This window comes from Chionomys nivalis, chromosome 7 (genome assembly GCF_950005125.1).
Source record: "Chionomys nivalis chromosome 7, mChiNiv1.1, whole genome shotgun sequence".
NCBI classification, from domain to species: domain Eukaryota; kingdom Metazoa; phylum Chordata; class Mammalia; order Rodentia; family Cricetidae; genus Chionomys; species Chionomys nivalis.
Genome location: NC_080092.1, coordinates 98,544,078 through 98,567,006, shown reverse-complemented (window position 1 = coordinate 98,567,006; position 22,929 = coordinate 98,544,078). Strand labels below are relative to the sequence as shown.

Genomic DNA, 22,929 nt, shown 5'->3' with positions numbered 1-22,929 from the left:
CCGGGACAGGGACCTATCACCTGGTGATGATGTCCCAGCCTACATGTGACTCTTTGACTCTTTGGGGATCAGTTTTCTTTTTCTCTGGTCTCTGGGATGCAGCCTACGGCCTCTTTACCTGCTAGGCAAGTGCTTTGTCACTGAGCTGCAGTCCCTGCCCTAAGTGTCACTTGTCTGGGGTTCACACACAGGACAGGGTATTCCCTAAGGGCCTTTCCACATCATTAGTTGGTGCTTCCACGTATGGATTCCGCAGAGACCTCCTGGGGAACAAATGTTTGAACCTCCCCAGGAACAGCCCCTGGCCAGCACTGCTAATGAGGATCAACTGGTCCTCCCCGAACGAGCCCAAGAAAGCAGCACAATTGACGCTACTAAGGTCGTGAGAAGCCTGCAGTTGGAACCGGACCCAGCTAGGAAGCATAAGTTAAGAACTCAGATGAACTTAGGTAACTTCCTCTTGGCCAAGCTGGAGTCCAAGGTGAATTCAGCTTGGGCCACCTACACTTCGGTGGCGCACATGACCTTGGGTCCGGTAATCGGCCAAGTGGCGGGACCGCCCGCTCGGCCAGTAAGCCACGCCTGCGGCCTACGCACTCTTAAGAAACTCGAAACCCGAAACTCTGCTCCGCCCCGCGGAGGGTAAGGGGCGGTGCTTAAAAGCAAAGGCGTGGTTTAGGGCGGGGCCACATAATAGGCTGAGCTGCCGGTGCCGCGCGTGCGTAAACGCAAACCAAAGAGGCGTCCGTAAACACCTGGTTGGAGCTCGGGGGCGGGGGCGGGGGGCGTCCACGCACGCGCTATCCGCGGGGGTGGGGGAAGAGAAGGGGCGGGACCTCGTGCCGGGGGCGGGGCCTCGGGAGGCGCGTGCGCAGGCGCGTGCGGGGCAGTGCGGGCGCGGCGCGGGGGGCGGGGCTCCGGGGCTCGGAGCTGGCCTGAGGCGAGCTGGTGTCTGGCAGGACTCGGGTTGCGGGAGGTCAGCGGCGGTCTCGGGGGCCGGAGCCGGTCGCCGGCGCCATGGAGGACGACGACAGCTATGGTGAGTGGGGCCCGGCCGGTCCGCCGCTCCTCCGTGCGCTTCCGCCGGCGCCCGGCGTCCCTGGGACGGGGCGGGGGGCGCGGAGCTACGGGCGGCTGTAGTGCGTGGGCCCCGGGGTGACTGGCCAGGCACTCGCCGGCCTGAGGGTCGCTGGGGCTGAGGGTCACCTGGACCTTAGAGTCGCCGGGAACTGTGTCACCCGGGCCTAATGATCGTCGGGAATCGAGGGTCACCCGGGGCTGAGGGTCACCCAGGCCTGGAGAGTCCGGGGCAGGGGTCGCCCGAGGCTGAGGGTGCCTGGAGCGGGTGGTTTTAAACCCGGTCTGACGGTCTCCGGGACCCGGGTTACTCGGGCTTGAGGGTCGCTGGGGCTGAGGGTTTCCGAGTCTGAGGGACCCCAGGAGGGGAGTCACCGGGGTTAGAGGGTCCCCGGGGCGGGGGTAACCGGGGCGCTGAGGGTCGCCAGGGTCATCAGGATGCCGCGGTGCCCCGGGACGTCGAGGGTCGCCAGGGCCGGGTGGCTTGGGTTGGCGTCTCGGAGGCGAGTCTCCTGCTGCTTGTCACCCGCTTGGCTGGCGCCGCGAGCGGCTGCGGGAGCCACACGCCCGGCCTGCGTTCCCTAGTAGTTTCCGGCTCTCCGGGGTGTTAGAAGTTACGTGCCCCATCCAGCTCTTTGTTCCGAAATGAACACGAGTGGCTTGACCAAGGCCTCTGAGACGGGACCACGGCCAGGTTCGTGCTCAGTCACGGCCTGACCACACTTGGCAAGGAGATCAGGTTTGAGCTGTTGCCTGCAGGTAGATGGGAGGGTAATGACACCAATCCACACCCTTGGTCAGGACTGAAGCAATTCAGATTCTCTCTGCTCACCTTGCTGGTGGTCAGCCAGGGCTCTGGTGGCTTAGAGGCTTTGCAGTCTCAGGAGCTGCAGAAGGTTATTTGAAATGCCTTACATGGTGTCAGCATTGTGTCCAAGAGGAAAGGAAGAAAGAATGGCAGGTAGAGCGTGGCAAACTTTTCTGGTTTGGCAGGGAAGTACAGATCGGGAACTTAGCATGCTTTTTGGAGGCGGACTCTGGTTTATTGCCACACAGGCAGCATTGCTGCCTTCTACTCTCCATCAGGTATGAAAATGCCAGAAGGGAAGCATGCTAGGTCTTTGCAGGTAGACCGTAGAGAACTCTGACCTGGTGAAGCTAGGAGGGTTATGGCTAAGAGCCCGACCCTGAGCCTTGGATGTGTGAACACTGTTACCTTGAGCGTTAGAGGTGGCGCCTGTGCAGTGGAATTCAGGCCAGCCTTTGCTGCCTTCCAGGTAAAAGCAATGTGCGCCTTCCTTTATGGTTGAAAAGCTGCTGGCAGGCCCCAAGCGAGTGCTCGTCCCCTTTGGACCCTCTGAGCTTTGTCTTTCGCTGGAAACCTTCACAAGCTTTGCCTGCTGCTCTCTTACTCCTGTCATTTGTTGCCCCTGAGGCCAAACCCCCCCCCCATTCAGCCATGCTTTGTTCATGCCCTCCCCTGGTGTTATTGCCTGCTGCGTGAGGCAAGAGGCCACTGCTCTGGTTGATTTTAATAGTAACTGCCTTGATTCAGGCATGACTTCTACTTGGAAAGGAAAAATGGAAGCAGAGCGTTTTAGTTCCCGTTATTGACATGAACAGGGACTGAAACCCAACTTTACTATATAGTTCTGGAGGTCAGAAGTCCAAATTAGGTCCCACAGGGCTGGTACCAAGAATTCATTAGGGCAGTATTCCTTCCAGAGACCGGAGGGAAAAGTCGGCTTCCTTGTCCTTCCAGCTCTGAGCATGTTCGCTTCCCTTGGTGCATGGCTCCCTCCGCTCTTTAAAGCCGGTGGCCAGCATCTCTCCATTCTGTCTACCAGCTGTGCTTTCATGAGGACACTTTGTGTCACAGCCACCTGGGGAGCCCAGGATAAACATTGTAGCCACCCAGGACATCAGCCTTTCTTGTGTCCTGTGAGGAGACACTTTTTAAAGGTTTTAGGATTAGCACATTGACATCTTTAAGTTTTTTGTTGCATATTTTTGTTTGTTTAATGCATATGTAAGTCAGAGGGCAACTTACAGGAATTGGTTCTCTGCTTCTGCTCTTCCAGTCCCAGGATTACACTCAGGTTGTCAGGCTTGTCACCAGGTGCCTTTACCCTCTAAGGTGTCTCACCATCCCAGATGTGGGCATATTTGCAAGCCATTGTTAGAGGACCTGCACAGAGTGGTGAAAGCTTGTCTCCCGCCGGGCGGTGGTGGCGCATGCCTTTAATCCCAGCACTCGGGAGGCAGAGGCAGGCGGATCTCTGTGAGTTCGAGACCAGCCTGGTCTACAAGAGCTAGTTCCAGGACAGGCTCCAAAACCACAGAGAAACCCTGTCTCGAAAAACCAAAAAAAAAAAAAAAAAAAAAAAAAAAGCTTGTCTCCCCCTTTATACACCTTTACATCTTTTTATCTGGGAGGAACTAGAGGGACTAAACACAAGAAAACTTCAAGTATCATATGGTATACAATGATCATGGGAAGGTGGAGGTTAGCCTTCCTCGCTTTTTCCCTGCCTCCATCCCTTTCCTCCTCTCTCCTCTTCTCCCCCTTTTCTCCCTCCTTCCCCCTTATTTCCTCTATCCTTTCCCCTTCCCCGTCTTCTCGCCTTTCCTCTCCTCCTCCCTCCCGTCTTCCCTCCATCTCTCCCCTCCTCTCTCCTTCCCCCCTTCCTTCCTTCTCTCCTCCTCTTCTCTTCTCCCCTCTTCTCTCTTCCCTTCCCCTCCTCTTTCCTTTCCCATTTCTTTCCCATCTTCTCTCCTCCTTTCCCTCTTCTCTCCATCCCTCCCCTCCTCTCTCCTTCCCCCCCTTTTCCCTCCTCTCCTCCTCTCCTCTTCTCCCCTCTTCTCTCTTCCCTTCCCCTCCTCTCTCCTTGTCTTCTCTCTTTTCCCCCTTCTCCTGTTCTTTTTCCTTTTTGAGTTAGGGGAGCACCTCCCTATGATGCTGGGGCTGGCCTCAAACTCCTAGGTTTAAGTGATCCTCCTGCCTTCTGTGTAGCTGGTACTACAGATGTGTTGCCTTTGTGCCTGGCTGACCTGCCAGCTCATTTTGTTTAGTGTCAGAACTACCCATTCCCCTTAGAGGTTATGTAGAGAATTCACTTAGGCCAGTTTCCACATGTTAAGAGGAACCGCGTGCTGGGGATTCATGAAGCACACAGACATGCTCAGGGCCTCCGTTGTCGTCTTCCAGATGAACTTCTTGCGCCATAATACTTCGTTTTTTAAATAATAAGAAACTGTTTCATGTGGCTTTGACATTTTTACATGCAAATGTTTTAGCCAGCTTTGCCCTATCTGCCTTGGGTCTTTACTGCCGTTCTGTGGGAAATACGTTTGGATTACAGAGCCATCAGTTTGGTATTGAAATGAAACCTTTGGAGCACAACTCATGTATGGTGTGCTGAAGACAGAGTGCATATCTTCGAGGTTTGCTGCTCAGTTAAAGGAACTTACAAAAGCACACAGTGAGGCCTGTCTTGACTGCAGCCTCTTTAGTATTCACCAGGCAGAGATCATTCGATAACTGCACCTATACAGGCTGTACCTTTCCTGGTTCTAGAAAAAAACTCTGGTGGCACCATGGAGTCCTGCCGGACAATACTGTTGCCTTTATGTTCAACTGTGTGTGTTAAGGAAAAAAAAAGTGTAAGCTCAGATTTTGCGTCCATCCTGTTTAGGACACAGACACTGGGTCTAACTGGAGTCAGATAGTGCTCTGTGTAGTACTGTGCAGGACTGTGACCACGGAGCACGGGAGGGCCTCCCCAGGGCGGATCTTCACTCTGCTGCACAGTAATGGTCATCAGGTTGGGGCTAATTCCTGGATTCTATTATTAAGTTTTTTTTGAACTTTGAGACTAGGTCTTATGTAGGTTAAGCTTGCCACAAACTCAATGTCTCTCAGAATAACCTTGAACTCTGGTCTTCCTGCCTCTACCTCCTAAGTGCTGGATCACAGATGTGCAGCACTCCCAGGTTAACGTCTTTCCTAAGCATCATGTCCATATAAGTTTAATTCTGTTTTTGCTTTATGTGTATGAGTCTTTTGTCTATTGTGTATATATATGCACTATATGTGTGGCTGGTGCCCTTGAAGGTCAGAGGAGGGGTCATATCCCCGACACTGGAGTTACAGAGGGTTGTGAGCATCATGTGGGGGTTAGGAATCAAAACTGGGTTCTCTGCAAGAGTAGTCAGCACTCTCAACCACAGAGATAACTCCAGCTGCCATTTAATACTTTTTTTTTTTTTTTTTTTTGAGACAGGGTCTCGTTGTGTAGCCCTGGCTAGCCGAGAACTTATGTAAACCAGGCTGGCCTTGTATTTACAGAGATCTACCTGTCTCTGACTCTTTAACACTGGGATTAAAGGTGTGCGCACCATGCCTGTCTTCCCCGTTAGAAATTTGAAAGGAAAGCCCTTGGACTCCTCCCTTTATCGTAGCAGACACACGTTGAACACCTTGTTTCTGCTCCTTTCAGGTCGGATTACCTAGGCAAGCTGTCGATAGGTAACTGGCCTTTATGTTTAGGAAAACTTTCATATGAGCTGCGTGGTTATACCTTACAAAAGAGGTCTACCAGATAGCCAGCACCATCCAGCTCCTGAAGAGCCTGTGATGTAATCTCCGTGTGAGCTCCTGGGCCCAGTGCAAGCAAAGTGGGGTCAACTTTTAGTTAGATTATCAGCATTTAAGAAGAGTTGAGAAAATCTAGGTTTCAGTTTCTTGGTAGAGCGCGAGCAGTGAGGTAGGACATGCAGGAAGATAGCTGATTTGCATAGCATGTGGGGATGACTGAAGTGCAGCTGCACACTTGGTGTCCCTGGCTCATGAGGGAAGTGTGCAGAGCGCACTCAGGGCTAGGATGGGGAGATAAAAACAGACACAGCACCCAGGGCTTTCAGGATCACCTCTCATCTGTTCCTTCTGTCCATCTGTCTCCTGTCGCCGTGTTCACTGAAGGCTGCCAGGATCTGACCTGGTTTCTGTGCATGGTTAGGTGTGGTGTCTAAAGCACAGGGTTGCCCCAGGAGAAGTAGAGCTGTCCTGAACTGTGGTAACTGTAAGAACCTCACCATGGAGAAGCATGGCTGTGAAGGGCAGGTGTGGAGGACGTAGGCTGTAGTGAATCTGTTGGTGGGAGTAGGGCCTCTGGGCAGTTGTAGCCTAATTTTATGTGCCCAGGACTCTGGAAGGTACTTTCAGGGAAAGGGTTGTAGAGTGGAAATAATAACTGTCCACAACAAGAAATCCATGTGTTGTACTATAGCCGAAAGGAGACTTTATATCCGTATCTGATATAGGAAGAGCTGACCATGCTCTAGGGTGAGCTGTGGAGATCCATGGAGTTACAGAGGTTGTGAGCTACTGTGGGGATGCTAGGAATCAAACCCAGGTCCTCTGCAAAAGCAACAAGTGCTCCTAACCACTGAACCATCTCTCTAGCCCCCAAAATAATTTTAAAGCTGATTTTTCTTTAAAGAAAAAAGATAGGATTAGTCATTTTCTCTCCCTCCCTCCCTCCCTCCCTCCCTCCCTCCCTCCCTCCCTCCCTCCCTCCCTCCCTCCCTCCCTCCTTTCCTTTCCTTTCCTTTCCTTTCCTTTCCTTTCCTTTCCTTTCCTTTCCTTTCCTTTTTGTTTGTGGTGTGAGACAAGGTTTCTTGGCAGTCCTAGAGCTCACTCTGTAGACCAGGCTGGCCTTGGACTCAGAGAGATCCACCTGCTTCTGTCTCCCAAGTGCTGAGATTAAAGATGTGTGCCACCACAACCTGAAGCTTTTTTATTTATTTATTTTTGTTTTTATGTGTACGGGTGTTTTGCCTGTATGCCTGTGTACCATGTGTATGACTGGTGTCTGATATATAGAGTTACTGATGGCTCTGAGCCACCATGTGGGTGCTGAGAATTGAACCTAAATTTTCTGGAAGACCAGGAAGTGCTCTTAACCACATTTTCTAAAATGCTGATGTCTTAAGAAAGGTATTCATATTTCTCACTATTGGTCGATATCCTAGTCTCTCTGAACACTCAAATAATTGACTCTTTTTTCCCCTTATGGTTCTTACTACTTCCTTACTCATCAATTTGCATCCTGACTCCCCAGTCCTCAGGCTTGAAAATAAGACTTGTTTTTAACCTTCATAGGGTACCCTGCCCCAGAGAAGACTGACTTGGGGATTTTGTTTCTTCTTCCTGGTTTTTGACCTCAAGCCTTGTAACCTGATTTCCTGTGCCCAGGATTGTTCCCAAGGGTTGGTCTCCTGTCAGACCTCTGGGAACTCTCAGAGACTGTGTAATAACTTCTGAATGTGTATTTTGCCAGGATCTTGGCTAACTCCAGATTTTTAGCAACGTGGAATCACCCCATTCTTCTCTTGGGATAGGCTTAGAGTGACATGGCCGTCCAGGGTGACTTCCTGGTAGCGATCATTTTGCATCAGAACCCTGGCAGATGACCCCCTTCCCATGGGTGGCGCACGCCTTTAATCTCGGGAGGCAGAAGCAGGCGGATCTCTGTGAGTTCGAGGCCAGCCTGGTCTACAAGAGCTAGTTCCAGGATAGGCTCCAAAGCCACAGAGAAACCCTGTCTCGAAAAACCAAAAAAAAAAAAAAAAAAAAAAAAAAAAAAAAAAAAAAAAAAAAAAAAAAAAAAAAGAGTTGTTGGTGCATGGTGCCAGTTTGCTTTTCAAAAGGACTGTACCTGTGTGCCCCCTTCCTAGCCATGTGGGCAGTTACATGTACACATAAGTGCGATTAAGCCTGGTGGGAGGGTGGCATCTAAGAGCTTTTCAGCTAGAACTGGTGTGGTGATCATCAAATGATGTCTCGCTAAATATGTTGACTCCTAGTTAGGTTAGAAGTATTCATTTTGCATTTTTGTGTGTCATGAGCTGGCTATAGGATGATGATGTCTTAGCCGGGCGGTGGTGGCGCACGCCTTTAATCCCAGCACTTGGGAGGCAGAGGCAGGCGGATCTCTGTGAGTTCGAGACCAGCCTGGTCTACAGAGCTAGCTCCAGGACAGGCTCCAAAACCACAGAGAAACCCTGTCTCGAAAAACCAAAAAAAAAAAAAAAGATGATGATGTCTTAACCAAGATGAGCCCTTTTAATGACCTCTGTCAAATCACCTGATTTAACATATTTGCTCACTCTGCTATTTTAGGCATGGGGAAAGTAGATTTCAGTTCTGATGGGGGCTTGAGTCAGATTTTGGTCAGTTTTAGTTGCTTTGAACCTGTCACTGATATTGTTCCTAAAATTAAAATCTCTCTATTTTATAGTGTTATACCTCTGATAAAGTTCAGAATCTTTCCTTTAGAGCAGTGGTTCTCAGCCTGTGGGCTTGAGGGTTAAATAACCCTTTTAGAGGGTCATTCGTTTTTTTTTTTTTTTTTTTTTTTTTTTGGAAAACACAGCTTTTTTTTATTACGATTCCTAACAGTGGAAGATTACAGTTATGAAGTAGCAATGAAAATAATTTTACGGTTGGGGTCACCACAACACGAGGAACTGTGTTGAAGGGCTACAGCATTAAAGGCTGAGAACACTACGCTAGAGGAAAATTGCAAGTTGAATGGATGGTTAGTCTGGCCTTTGATGGTGGACAGCTCTGTCTGTGGGTTTGTAGGCACCATACTCTCTCCTCTCTGAATATTCCATGTGTCAAAGGAGATCCCTTTTTCTGGTAGAGTTTTGTCTTATCTGTTTGGAGCACCCATGACTAGTAGGCTATTACTCTCCAGTACAAACCAGGTGATGGCCTTTTTTCCCAAGGGTGTAGAACCAGATTAGAGGTCACGTAAGGGCAGGGCAGCCCTGACCAGCAAGCTTCAGAGGTTGGAGAATCTGAGCTGAAGATCCTTGCTAGTAGATCTCTCCTTCATGCCCCTGACCAGTCTCCTGCCACACCCAGGCCCCAAGATGAAAGTCCTGCAGAGTGGGCTTCCAAAGGAAAGCTCTTGCCTGAACCTGTCTGCACTGCATCCCCAGCCACAGCCTGGTTGTCTGTCTAATTATTGTTGCTTAGTTTCAGTTGCAATAATAGAGGCCTGGAGGAGGCGGAGAAGCATTTAGAAATGTTCAAGAAGTGAATCCCACATCCTCTCAAACTGCTGGTGATGGGGTTTTGCTTCTCTTTGCCCCGGCAGACGGGGGCAGCGGGGATTTTAGCAGGTTGTTGTTCAGGGAGGATGATGCCGGTGTTCCTGATGGTTGATTGGGACTTACAGCATGGGTCGGGACAGCACCTTCCTGCCTGCCATGTGCCCATGTGCACTGTTTTTGCTTAGGGGTGGCTTTTAAGGTCCCTGTTGTCCTTCATGCCATTGCTGTGAAGGGTGCGCTGGTGAGAACCTTTCCAGTAGCTGGTTTAACTGCTTATTTAGTCAGCAGGTAGTGGTCACCGCTCTGGTCCACACAGCCTAGGTGTCAGGAGGCTTTGGGCCTCAGAGAAGGACATGGACATGAAGGTAAGCCATGAAGGACCATGTGATAATGGATGTGACAGGCACTGCACTGGGCAGGGCAACTGTCATAGAGGAGCTGGTGGTGCTTGGACTTGTTTAGAAAGGTCAGGTGATCTAAGTAGGCAGAACACGGCAGACACACTGCAGGCAGAGAGAGGGAGAGGTAGGCCAGGAGGCCTGAGCTACAGGTATGGTGTGTGCCTGGCAAAAGGTGGAGGGAGGAAGCCTGAGTGGCTAAGAAGCAGCAGGAGCTCTGTGTGTGTGTGTGTGTGTGTGTGTGTGTGTGTGTGTGTGAATGTATGAGAGTGTGCGTGTATTTTTAAAAGATCTGTGAATTAATCTGGCACTGAGTGCACAACCTTCCATGTGTAGCATGCTGAGGGCCTAACTTGGGGCAGTGGAAGTAGAGGAGAGAATAAATACAGTGATGGGCAAGAAGTGGACAAAATTTGGTTACCAGTGCTTAGGAGGGCACAACACTGAGAAGATGTGAAGGAAGAGCCAAAAGGAAGTACCAAAGTCAGGTACTCTTAGTTTCTGACTTTGGTTGCTGGAGAACACCAGATTCTAACTGCAGCAGTGAGCATACTTCAGGAGTCTAACCTGCTGCAGCAGTGGGCATACTCCGGGAGTCTAACCCGCTGCAGCAGTGAGCATACTGCGGGAGTCTAACCCGCTGCAGTAGTGGGCATACTGCGGGAGTCTAACCTGCTGCAGCAGTGGGCATACTCCGGGAGTCTAACCCGCTGCAGCAGTGAGCATACTGCGGGAGTCTAACCCGCTGCAGCAGTGGGCATACTGTGGGAGTCTAACCCGCTGCAGCAGTGGGCATACTGTGGGAGTCTAACCCGCTGCAGCAGTGGGCATACTCCGGGAGTCTAACCCGCTGCAGCAGTGGGCATACTGCGGGAGTCTAACCCGCTGCAGCAGTGGGCATACTGCAGGAGTCTTTGGAACTTTACACAGCTGGATTTGGATAAAAACCAAGACTATGAGTATCTGAGTGGGAGGCGATGCCCAGAGCTCACTGCGAAGATGCCAGCAGTGGCGCCTCAAGCACAGTCCCACTGATGGGCAGGAGAGAGGAGACCAAAGACACAGGCATGCCATGCTTCAAGCAACTAGATTGTAAATGGAGAGAGTAAGAGGGTGGAGGAAAAGGCACACCAGGAGCACACTCAGTAGCTGGAGGTGATGCAGAATAGAGAATGCTTTTTGCTTTTAATTTATATTCCGGGTGGCATTGAACCCCTGTGTAGCCAAGGGTGATCTTGAACTTCAGCCTGTACCTCCTGAGTGCTAGGGTGATGGGTGGTACTGCTACACCTGGTTTGTGTGGTGCTGGGGAGGAACCTAGGGATTTGCGCATGCTAGGCAAGCACTCTACCAACTAAGCCATTGCCCCTGCTCATAATAGAATTAAAAACACCCCTTTCGGGAGTTATTCCAGGCCAGTATTGAGTTAAACAGTGTTCCTTTGTGCTGGGCAGTGACCAGCAGGAGTGGGCTTAGGTTTCATCTCCCTCCTGCCCTGTGTGTAGCAGCTGCAGACTGCATGTGCTTTTGGAATCTCTTCAGCATGTAACTTTTTCTTGCCTTCTGAGTCCCTGAAACATAATCTCCAACAACCATAATGACCAAAAGTAGGAGCATATGTTGAGTTTTAGCAAATTCTGATGGTTCAGCACTGACCAGACTCCCTTGTCATCTGAAAGCATCCTCTCCACTCTGGAGTTCCTCCACGTACCATTAGCATCATTGCTTTATCACCATTCATGTGCCATCACACACACACACACACACACAGACACACACACACACACACCTGTCATCCTCAGGAATGCCCTCCATCTACCACCTTTGGGATAGGGGGTCTCTCATTGGCCTGGAACTCACCAATTTGGCGAGGCTGACTGGCCAGTGAGCCCCAGGGAGTCCCCTGTCTCTGCCTCCCAGCCCTGGGATTTCATGTGCACACCACTATTTCCAGCATTCTTACATGGGTTCTGGGGAGTCAAACTCAGGCTTTCATGCTTCAAGACAAGCATGTACTGACAGAGTTGTCTCCTCAACCCCTCTTCTCTTTCTTCCTCTCTCTCTCTTTCCCTCTCTTTCCTCTCTCTGTCTCTCCCTCTCTCTCTCCCTTTCTCCCTCTCTCCCCCATTGTGGTCTAAACTGTTCTATTTGTCTAGTCAACTTAGAACAGACAAACCTCTCTCTCTGCTAAGAAACTTGCTTTGAGAATCTAAGAGAGTACAGGTCCTGCTTTCACAAAGCTTGTGGCATGGGGCTCACAGTTGTTTTCAGGACTGTATGAGACCTGTGTGGGGACAGGGACAAGGCTGTGAGGCCTACAGGCACCTAGTTTCCACCATGCTCTGTGTCGAGGAGGGAGCATTCCTGTTCAGGGTGACCCTGTGAACTGCTTCTACCATGGTGAGCTGCTGGCGTTGTGTACTTGCCGTTTATCCCCACCGAGGGATGGAGGGTTGCAGGATTGCTGTCAATGAAGTGGCAGAGCCCCCTTCTCCTCCCCATGCTCCTCCTTCCTGCTCTCCTTGCTCTTCCCCTGCCACCTCTCCTTCCCTCCTGGCATCGCTAGAACCTTTCTCAAACCCAAAGCTGTTCTTCCAGTGGATGTGCCCTGCCCTGTCCTTGGGTCGCTCTTGCTGCCCACATCTGTTATTACACATTTTATGTGTTCTATGCTGTGTATACTCTGTTTAAATACCACTTTTAAAACTTTTTTTTTTTTTTTTGCCTCCCCTCGTAACTGGGCATAAATAGCTCTGTGTCCCAGTGTTGTCTGTGGTGCAGGTCACTGAATCATTTATGCTGAAAGAATTGCGACTCCTAGGGTTGACGTGTTTGTGGGGTCACGGGTAAAGGTAGTTTCTGTTTCCTAAGCCTTCTGGGTAGTAGTAATTTGGATGAACCCATATCCTCTTAGAGCTTCTGGCCAGTGAGTTGGTATGGTGGCATCAGGGTCATGCAACCAGTCTTTGATTCCCTGGAGCCCAAATACTCCAGGTTGGTAGCGGTCATCCAGAGCTTAGTTACAGTCTGAGCTGACTGCCTCATGGGCACCTAGAGCCTTGTGTGGTAGAGACAAAGACTGTCTGTGGGAAGCACACATTCAGTGGAGGAGCAGAGCAGAGCCAGATAGGTACAGCTCTAGAATCTGTGTAGCTGAGCTGACTGTGCAGCTTCCAGAGGAGAAGCAGGGTTTGGGCATGGTCATCAATAGGCCAGAGAGCTCAAGCAGTACAGGTTAAGAATGAGCTTTGGGCTTCCGTCCAGAACTGTGAAGTAAGAACACTAACTGTCTTTGAGGGACTTCTGCAAAATCAGTCTTGTGTCACCTGGTGCCGGAGGCTCAGCTGTGGTCTGTGGGTCTCAGGAGCACATCCAGGTGCCCTGGAAACACTGAAGCCATCTTGTTCTGATGCCTCTTGGTGGACTGTCACTCTTGGGAGGATGACTACCTGGTAATTGGACTGAGCGGTTGGAGCTTCAGAGGACCCTGCTGGTGCTCTGACAGCCACTTCCCGCTACTCCAGTTTTGACTGGAGAGTTAAAGAGCAATTTCTTTTTTACCTATTACTGAGATATCTTATGGATGCTCTCTGTTCAGACTGCTGTGGCAAAGCATGCAGGAGGCAAGATTCTGCAGGGGTTTCTAGGATTAGACCTGGAAAGTTGTCTTATACCGTGTAATGGTTCTCTGATCTCCCAGCCTAGATTCTGCCTCCAGAGGAAGCAGCACTTTTGGAGTGTACCACAGGGCAGCAGGAAGGCTCCTCTGTGTCTGGGATGTCTCAGAGGCCCAGGGGTTCCTGCTGCAGTGACCTCTGACCCTGCTTGTCTGTGTCACTTAGTTGACAGGACTTCCTCTTGTTATCTGACCAGTCTACAAGCTTAGCAGGGCTTGGCACATTGGCTCTAAGTTTGTTGACTAAATCCTAAAATCTCTGCCCCAGTCAGTTTCAGTGTAGGAGCTGAAGTCACAGGCTTGCTCATGGCAGCTAACTAAGTCCCACTTGGAACCAGAGCCCTTGTAGCTCATGCACGTGACCTGCTTTCCTCCTCTGTGGGTCTGTGGTCTGTTTGGAGGTCCAGTTCCTGATGCAGCTGGATGTGGGCTAAAGCAGTTAAGTTCCACTCTTGGCTTGTTGGGACAGTGATGAAACACTTTGTACCTTTGATTTGATTTGTTTTGTTTAGTTTTTATGTTTTTTGAGACAGGGTGTCTCTGTGTAGCCCTGGCTGTCCTGGAACTCGGCTGTGTAGATCAGGCTGGACTCACAGGGCCTTGAACTCACAGAGATCTGCCTGCCTCTACCTCCTGAGTGCTGGGATTAAAGGCGTGCCACCACTGCCTTGCTTTGTTTGTTTGTTTGTTTTAGACAGGGTCTAACTATGTAGCCTGTGACTGACTTGGAACTTGCTATGTAGACCAGGGATGGTCTGGAAGTCACAGAGATTTGCCTCCCTCTGCCTCCTGAGTACTGAAATTAAAGGTGTATGTCCCCAAATCACTTTGTGCCTTTGAGATTTCAGTACAATTTTTAAAAAATGCACATTTTCTTGAAAAATATGATTATTATATACTTGAAAGATGAGTGTACCTAGCCACGAGGTGGTGGCACATGTCTTTAATCCCAGCACTCAGAATGCAGAAGCAGGCAGATCTCTGTGAGTTCAAGGCCTCCTGGTCTGTAGAGCTGAGTTCCAGGACAGCCAGGGCTACACAGAGAAACCCTGTCTCAAAAAACAAAAAGCACACCCCCCAAAAGAAAAGGAAAAGAAAGAAGGAAGGAAGTGTATTCCCAATTCAAGGGGAAGGGCAGACATAAATAATCCTTACAGCCGGACGGTGGTGGCGCACGCCTTTAATCCTAGCACTTGGGAGGCAGAGGCAGGCGGATCTCTGTGAGTTTGAGACCAGCCTGGTCTACAAGAGCTAGTTCCAGGACAGGCTCCAAAACCACAGAGAAACCCTGTCTCGAAAAACAAAACAAAACAAAAAATAATAGTAATTCTTACAGCCTCCACTCTGTGGCTCACCAGAGTACTGGGTCAGAAGACTGTTGTTGCTGCCCAGCCCTTAAGGTGTTTCTGTGATCTCTTCCAGAATACAGCTAGTTCTCTTCTGTTTTTAGGCAGTGGAAATATGTCTGAACAATGGGCTGGGAAGGAAAAGGAGTTCCTTATTCTGAAAGGACCTTGTTTGATGATTGTTTCCTCAGATGTCTGTCCTTTTCCTACATCACGTGGACACACTGGAGGACGAAGGGGAGCGTTTCTGTGTTGAAGGCTAACTCAGTTTAATTTCTGCTCTGAGTAGATCCCAAGCCAAGTTTCTGGCTAAATACTGGTGTCCTTCCCTTCCTGGCCATTGTGTTAGCTTCCATTTTCTTAAACATAGAAACTTGTGTGCACAGCATTGTAATAAGGGGAATTTACATATCCTCAAAGGTCAGCACAGAAAAATGTGGTTTACAGTGCATGCGGCTCTGGAAGGGCTTTAGTCAGCTTGAGGGCGTCACAGTGATTTTCTTTTCTTTTATTATCATATCCCTAGGCCAGCTCATTTCCACACCAAAATAAGGTCAGGTTTCACCACATTGCAGCCAAGGGCTGTTTTGGAATATGATTTTAACTACATAGAGATACGTGTGACACGTTTAACTACATAGAGATACGTGTGACACGTTTAACTACATAGAGATACGTGTGACACGTTTAACTACATAGAGATACGTGTGACACGTTTAACTACATAGAGATACGTGTGACACGTTTAACTACATAGAGATACGTGTGACACGTTTAACTACATAGAGATACGTGTGACACGTTTAACTACATAAAGATATGTATGACCCATTTGCTCATGCTGTATTTGTATAATGATGTAGAGCTGTGTTGCTTTGCCTGCCCAAGACACCTGATTGGTCTAATAAAAAGCTGAATGGCCAAACTAGGCAGAGGAGGGATAGGCAGGGCTGGCAGACAGAAAAAGAAGGGGGGGGGATCTAGACTCCAGAGAAGAGAGAGCAAGGGAGGAAAAGAGAAACAGGAGACTGTCAAGGCCAGCTAGTCAGGCAACTGACAGCAGACAGGGGAGAAGCAGGAAAAGGAGGACATATAGAATGAAACAAAGGTAAAAAAGCCCCGAGGCAAAACATAGATGAAGAGAAACTGGTTAAATTAAGTCATAAGAGTTAGTGGGGCAAGCATAAGATGAGGCCAAACATTAATAGCTAATAATAAGTTCTCTGTGTCATGATTTGTGAGCTGGTCGGTGGCCCAAAAGAAAGCCTGCTACAGAGGGCAGAAGGAAGAGGAGCAGATCCCAGGAGGACTTGTCTCCCTTGGAGAAAACAAGAACCTCAGTAGATTGGATTTAGAGGCAGGAAGTGCTCAGTCGTGCTGGGATGAGGACCTGGAGGAGCCATCCAAGGTGTTAGCCCAGGTTCATGCTTGAGAGTGTTAGGTGAGCCTGCCGTGCATTCTGGAAGCTGAGTATGTGTTGCTGAGTGGAAAACAATCCATAATGCCCACCCAGTGAGAAAACGACCATTTCCACTCATATTTGTCTGCACTGAAACATTTCTCTTCTTAAAAATATAGCAGTTTATATATCACTGTTAAAAAAAAAATAAAAGCCAGGCATGGTGGCATACACCTTTAATCCCAGCATTTGGAAGGCAGAGGCAGGTGGATCTCTCTGAGCTCCAGGACAGTCTACTATAAATAGTGCACACAAGGATAACCAGAGCTATACAGAGAGACCCTGTTATATATTTTTAAGGCTTGAAATTTTGGAGACCCTAGTTGTAGACCACTCAACCCCAGGAGCCTCAGAGTATCCTCCACAAGGTTTTGTGGCAGACTGCACAGGCTGGTGACGACGTGGGCTGGCCTAAGAGTGGTTGCCTTTGTTCCCCATGTAGATGGTGTTGGATGAGGGCAGGCTTTTGTGCCATCACTGCTGCACAGGGTGGGTGTGCTGGCTGGTTACACTTCCCCAACTGTGACTCTCTAGTTTGATTACTGTGATTTTGCCTTGGGCCATTCAGAATTCCCCTTAGAGAGCTGTACTTTTTCAGAAGTTCTTAAGAAGAGATTCAGCAGATAAAAGAAGCAAGAAATACCCGAGCCTGGCTGCCTTTGCTCCTTTATTCTAATTACCAAGTTTAACTACCCACCTACTTTAGCTTCCTGAGTGCCTTTGTGTGGTTTTCTGTTTTGTTTCTTTGAAGAGGTATCCTCCCTACATACAACTGCCATTGCTAGGCAGCCCCTGGCCTGGTGCCAACTGTGCTAGGCATGGGCCCTGGTCTCTACAACAGAGAGGAAGTGTCCCACAGGACCCTCCACCTTCCCTGCCATCTGCCAGACACAGGAGACCTTCAGAAGAGCGAAGCCAAGCTGTTTGCCCCAAGGGTTTTTGGGTGGCAGTTTGTCTTTCCGTGGGGTCAGGCAGGCGGTATGCTGTACTTGGCAACGATTGTGCCTTCTTACTTTACTTTAGCACTTGTGCATATTTTGAAAAATTATTATGGAAATATTCAAACATAAGCAAAAATAGAAGAGTGTGTGACCCTCGACTCTCTTCATTAGCGTTGGATGTGATCACCTTTGAGTTTTTCTTTTGTACCTGTTCTCCTACCTGTTCTCTCTCTCTAAGTCTTTTTTGGAAATATGGAATGTTTTGTGGCGTGCTCCTTAAAAAAATATTTTTTAACGTGTGTGTGTATTGAACTTGTATCCTTTGGAAAAATAGTACTTTTAACCTCTTGAGCCCTTTTAAAATATATTTATTTATTTATTGTGAGAGCTACCTTGATATAGTTCCTAAAAATATCTTTTAAGTCTGTTTCAGTGTTGGTGGGAATGAACTTCGTCAGTAAGTCTTACTCGTGTCTATCAGCCAAAATTATAGCTGTTTTTTCCCCCAAGTAGTGGGTCTGATGTGTCCGTGGGGCATGAGTGTGAAGGCCATAAGTGGTATTGGGTGTCCTTCCCTGTTTCCTCTGCCTCGTTTGCTGTTGTGTTTTCAGACAGGATCTCCCTGTATGGCCCTGGCTGGCCTTGGAACTTGTTAAGTCAGGTTGGCATCAGAAGAGCTCCACCTGCCTCTGGCTTCCAAATGCTGAAGTTAAGGCATGTGCCATCACGCACAGCTTCACCACATATTTTGGGACAGGGTTTCTCACTGAACTTGGAGCTCATTGGCCAGCCAGTCTAACCTAAACAATGAACTCCAAGAATCTGTCTCCCTGTCTCCAGTGCTAAGATCTACAGCCTCATGCTGCTGTGCTGGCTACCAGGGATACTAACTCAGGTCCTCATCCGTGAGTGGCAAGCACTTTCCTGACTGAGCCATCTCCCTAGCCCTACCAGGTCATTTTTCAGTTCACTTACTCAGCAGGTATCTCTTAGGCACCTTGTTATGGAGCCTTTTCCCTGGGGTGACTTAAGCAGAGGTCTGCCCCCTCAGCACAGATAAGCCAAAACACAAATCCACCAACATCCAACATAGAGAACCTGTGATTTATCAGCATGGGTGAGGGGTTACTTACAGGAACATGCATGACCCTAAAGTGACCACACACTCAGAAAGTCTTATCCAGCATGGACAACTTCCCCTGGCTGCATACAAAGTGTCCTTCCTTCAGTTAACCTTCCTCTTTCTGCTTGGCTTAGCACCTACCAAGACTATGAGGATATGTCAGTTAGAGTCAAGTTACATACAGATCTCCAGGATATGCATGGGGAGCAACCAGAGTCTCAGGTGAAGTCCAGTGGCCTTTCCTACTTCCCTCAGTGAGGGAACATCAGTGGTCAGCAGGCCAGTCCTGGTCCCCTGCAAGGAGAAGCAATGATGAGATGAAGAAGGAGACTGCTGTGCTCAGAGGACAGCCTATTGTGACAGGTGTCTCAACCTGTTGTGAGGGTGTGTCAGCCTGTTGTGAGGGTGTGTCAGCCTGTTGTGAGGGTGTGTCAGCCTGTTGTGAGGGTGTGTCAGCCTGTTGTGAGGGTGTGTCAGCCTGTTGTGATGGGTGTGTCAGCCTGTTGTGACGGGTGTGTCAGCCTATTGTGACAGGTGTCTCAACCTGTTGTGAGGGTGCGCCTCAGCCTGTTGTGAGGGTGTGCCTCAGCCTGTTGTGAGGGTCAGCCTGTTGTGACAGGTGTGCCGCAGCCTATTGTGAGGGTGTGTCTCAGCGTGTTGTGACAGGTGTGCCTAGCCTTTTGTGACGGGTATGTCTTAGCCTATTGTGACCGGGTGTACCTGAAAGCCTATTGTGATGGGTGTGCCTCAACCTGTTGTGACGGGCATGTCTCAGTCTGTTGTGTCAGGTATGCCTCAGCCTATTGTGGCGGTGTGCCACACAGGCCTCAGACTGGACAGTCTCCAGAGAAGCTGCATCTTTGCTAGAGAAAAGAACAGGTGCTGAGTCCTTCAATGGCATTAGGGATTTGAGTAACTAGAGTGGCAGGGGAATGAAGAAAAGACAAATACAGAAGCACAGAGAAGTTGGGGTTGGATGGGCTGGGCTCTTTAATGGAGAGGCCTAGCTCCGTAGACACTTAGCATATCTATTATGTACAAGGAGTCAGATTTAGCTAGGTAGGAGCAGTCTCTGGGCTGTAAACATCTGGCGGGAGAAAGCTACAGTGGACATTTTGTGCACACTTTGTCAACATTTACACTTGGACTGGGAGGGAAGGCTTTGCCATTTCCCCATGGGTCTGTGGCATGGTCTTTCATGTGGCCAACTCATACCAACTACACATATCCACTCAGGACTTTGTACACTCAGGTCTTCTTGTACTGTCCATGACCGAGGACATTTAGCCAAGGAAACTTGGTGATTTCCATATAGAGGGGATGTTTTATCAGCAGTATTTGGAGTTGTTGAGCTCAGATGAGGGTTTCTTAGCGGTTAAAACCATGGTGACATGATGTCTGCTCTTCTACCTCCGTGACTAATCCTCATTTAGTTTCCTGGGTTTGTTGAACACAGGCTTGTGGTTGAACTTTTTCTACCTTCTCAGCATTCTGGAGCCCCATAGTGACTGACAGGGCATCTTTCATAAGGCCTGTGTGCTCTCAAATGTGTTAGACTTTAGAAAATGATTCCACTAAAATCACTGTTTTATGTTTAGTAAGGAAAACATTGCCTGCTCAGGAACAGTCAGTTAGAGACATCCAGATAGCTGGGGTTGTAGCTCAGTGGCAGAGCACTTACCTGATAAATGTGAAGACCTGGGTGTCATCGTCAGCCCCATGAAAATACCACCTTGGTATTTGTCCATGACATTTGTGACACAACACAGCACAGCTTCTGATGGTTACTTGGCCTTCACCCATACCTAAGGAAAATAGGATTCCCTCCTGTTATCAGGGGGGCTTGGCAACCTACAGATCACACACAGTCACTACTCAGTTGTTAATCTCTAAAACTGTGTGTGTGTGCAAAGGGGCTCTGAAGAGAGACGGCTCAGCAGTTAACACTGGCTACTTCCAGAAGACCTGAGTTCAGTTCCCAGCAACCATAACATGGAGTCTGAGCCATCTTCTGGCAAAAATTTGATAGAGCACTCATATACATTAAATAAATAAATTTTTTTAAAAAGTGTGCATGTGTGCGTGTGCGCGCACCCACTCACATGCCTATGTATTTTTATTATTTCTGGGGGTAGAACCTGGGGTCTCAAGCTTGCTAATTGCTGTAACATAGCTCTACCCCAGCCCTAAGGGATTTTTTTCTTTCTTTCTTTTTTTTTTTTTTTTTTTAGTTTTTCGAGACAAGGTTTCTCTGTAGCTTTGGAGCCTGTCCTGGCACTAGCTCTTGTAGACCAGGCTGGCCTCGAACTCACAGAGATCTGCCTGCCTCTGCCTCCCGAGTGCTGGGATTAAAGGCGTGCGCCACCACCGCCCGGCTAAGGGATTTTTTTCTAAAACTTATTTGAGAATAACTTCATTGTTTAGGGAGATTATTTAGTTATTTGAACTGCCAGGTAGATGGATGATCTTCTGCTTTGGAACTAAGTTTTTAATTATAGGTTATTCTGAGAGTTAGTGATTTGTGTCCCTGATGAATTAGATGACAATAATTATATTTAAGTAATTATACTAATTTAAATTTGGAGAAATTGGTTCTTTCATAACTGCAATATGGCAGATCATCATTATGTACTGTTTTCTGTCCTAATTGTTATTACCACTTAATGTTGTGATCTGATAGATTCCCCAAAGTCAGTTTGTAAGCCCTGTGGTTAAGGGGGTGCTAGCATCCATTTGACTCCTCATTTTGAGTTCACCAGCTTCATTCTCATGTTCTTGGTGGCTCCCAGTATCCTCTACTTCAGACATACTTTAGGGCTCGAGGAAGCAGAATGTAGTGACACATACCTCCAGTCCTGGAGAGATCAGAGCAGGAGGATCTTGAGTTTGAGGCCAGCCTGAGCTATATAATACCCAGTTTTAAACAAAGAGGGATTGGGGTGTGGCTTAGTGTCTAGATAAGAATATTTATCTAGGGTGCATAAGGCCCTGGGTTCTTTCTGCAGCACTACAACGCTGAAATACTTTCCTTGACAGCAAGAGAGAGCAATAGTTTCCTTTCTTCCCTTCCATGTTCTGAACTGACTAGAGACGTAGAACAAGGAATCAGTCCATCGGCCTTATGACTAGTGACCACTAGTGTCAGACATCGGGAAATAAGCTGCACATTTGTAAATTTCTCCGTTTCTTTCCAAGAGCTAGAATCTCTGAACCAGATTCTTTAGAATTGAATAACTGATGGGCTGGGCTGGTAGGAAGGCTTTGTGGTAAAGGTGCTAATTGCTGAGACTGACAGCCTGAGTTCAGTCCCCAGGACCCAACTGGTGGAATGGGAAGACAGTTGTCTTCTGACCTTCACATGGCACCATGGTGTGTGCCTAATCCCACTTGTTACATACATACACACACATGCATGCACACACATGGAGACAAACACACACACACACACTCTAAAATTTTTAATGTAAAAATAGAATGAAATAACTGATAGCCACAAGTACTACCTGTGCTCTATTGTCTCCCAGAGTCTTGTTATCAGGGCCCATTCTGGGTGGACACAGAACAGTGAAGAGTTCAGGTTGAGCCGCTGTGAACAAAGGGGACAGATTTCAGCTCTCACCCATACACAGATGTCTCTATGCAGCCTGATAGAGTCACACTGTTTGACATTTTAGTTGATGTCTAAATGGCTTGCCAACAAGTGCTAAATTGCTCTAGAGCTACATACTGGACCATGGCACTGCTGGGACAGTTCCTGTGACAGTGCTCGTTTCCTAGGCTGACGTAGCTTCTCTGATTTACTTCTAAACCTGATGGGGTATTTTTGGACCCAGGTTTTTGTTCCTGTTGCTATTACTTGTTTTAAACAAACATTTAGACAATGACCTAAGTAAAATGTCGCTTAAACAATAGATTTAAAGGTGTTTTCATTTTTTATTCTTGAACCAACCTCTGCTTTCTAAAGCAAAGGTTAGACCAAGCAGAATTCTCTCACCTTTGTTTAACATCTGTGGCCAGGAGCCGGGCGGTGGTGGCGCACGCCTTTAATCCCAGCACTTGGGAGGCAGAGGCAGGTGGATCTCTGTGAGTTCGAGACCAGCCTGGTCTACAAGAGCTAGTTCCAGGACAGGCTCCAAAACCACAGAGAAACCCTGTCTCGAAAAAAACAAAAAAACAAAAAAACAAAAAAAAAAAAATCTGTGGCCAGTGTCGAAGAGCTGTTGGCCTAGTTGACCTCAGGGGAACTGGCTGGAGCTCCTGGGTCACTGTGGCAGGAGCAGCTCCTAGTCTGGCGGCTTGTCAGCTGACTAGGAGGATGGGTGGAGTGCTTCATTTTGTAACATTGGTCTGTGGTTTTACAAAGAAGGGGCTGTGTAGTTTAGACTGAAGAAGAGAGACGAAACAAGAAGGGGACGTGTTTGACAGCAGCAGAGACCACACCCACCTGTTGTAGCATGAATTCTAATTGGTTTTAATAAATAAAACCTGGAGTCAGATAGTGTGGGTGAAAGTTGAAGGATCAGAGAAGCAATGCAGCCAGCCACTAGAGAGACCTTTTCCTCTACCAGTGCTGAGACCTAAGGGGCGATCCTGTTCTCAAATTGTCTCCTCAGACTTCATCTTCTGACTTCAGGGGCAGTCCTCAGACTGCATCTGTCTCCAACAAACCTCAGACTGCAGTGAACTCCTATCTCCTGCCTTATATTTCTCTTTCCAGACACAGCCGTATCACTTCTGTCTCCACATCCCTAGTGCTGGGTTAAAGGTGTGTGCCACCACTCCCTG

At 48.5% G+C, this 22,929-nt stretch overlaps 1 protein-coding gene across 1 annotated transcript in view; it reads left to right on the top strand.

Moving 5' to 3' along the window:
* Nucleotides 1-916: 916 nt before the first annotated feature.
* The window catches only part of Cyth1 (cytohesin 1), an 83,195-nt gene continuing 61,182 nt past the window's right edge, over nt 917-22,929 (top strand). Inside the window, exon 1 of the mRNA XM_057773848.1 lies at nt 917-1,039. Coding sequence (XP_057629831.1) covers nt 1,018-1,039 — 22 coding nt within the window. The 5' untranslated portion in view covers nt 917-1,017. The remainder of the gene's footprint in view (nt 1,040-22,929) is intronic.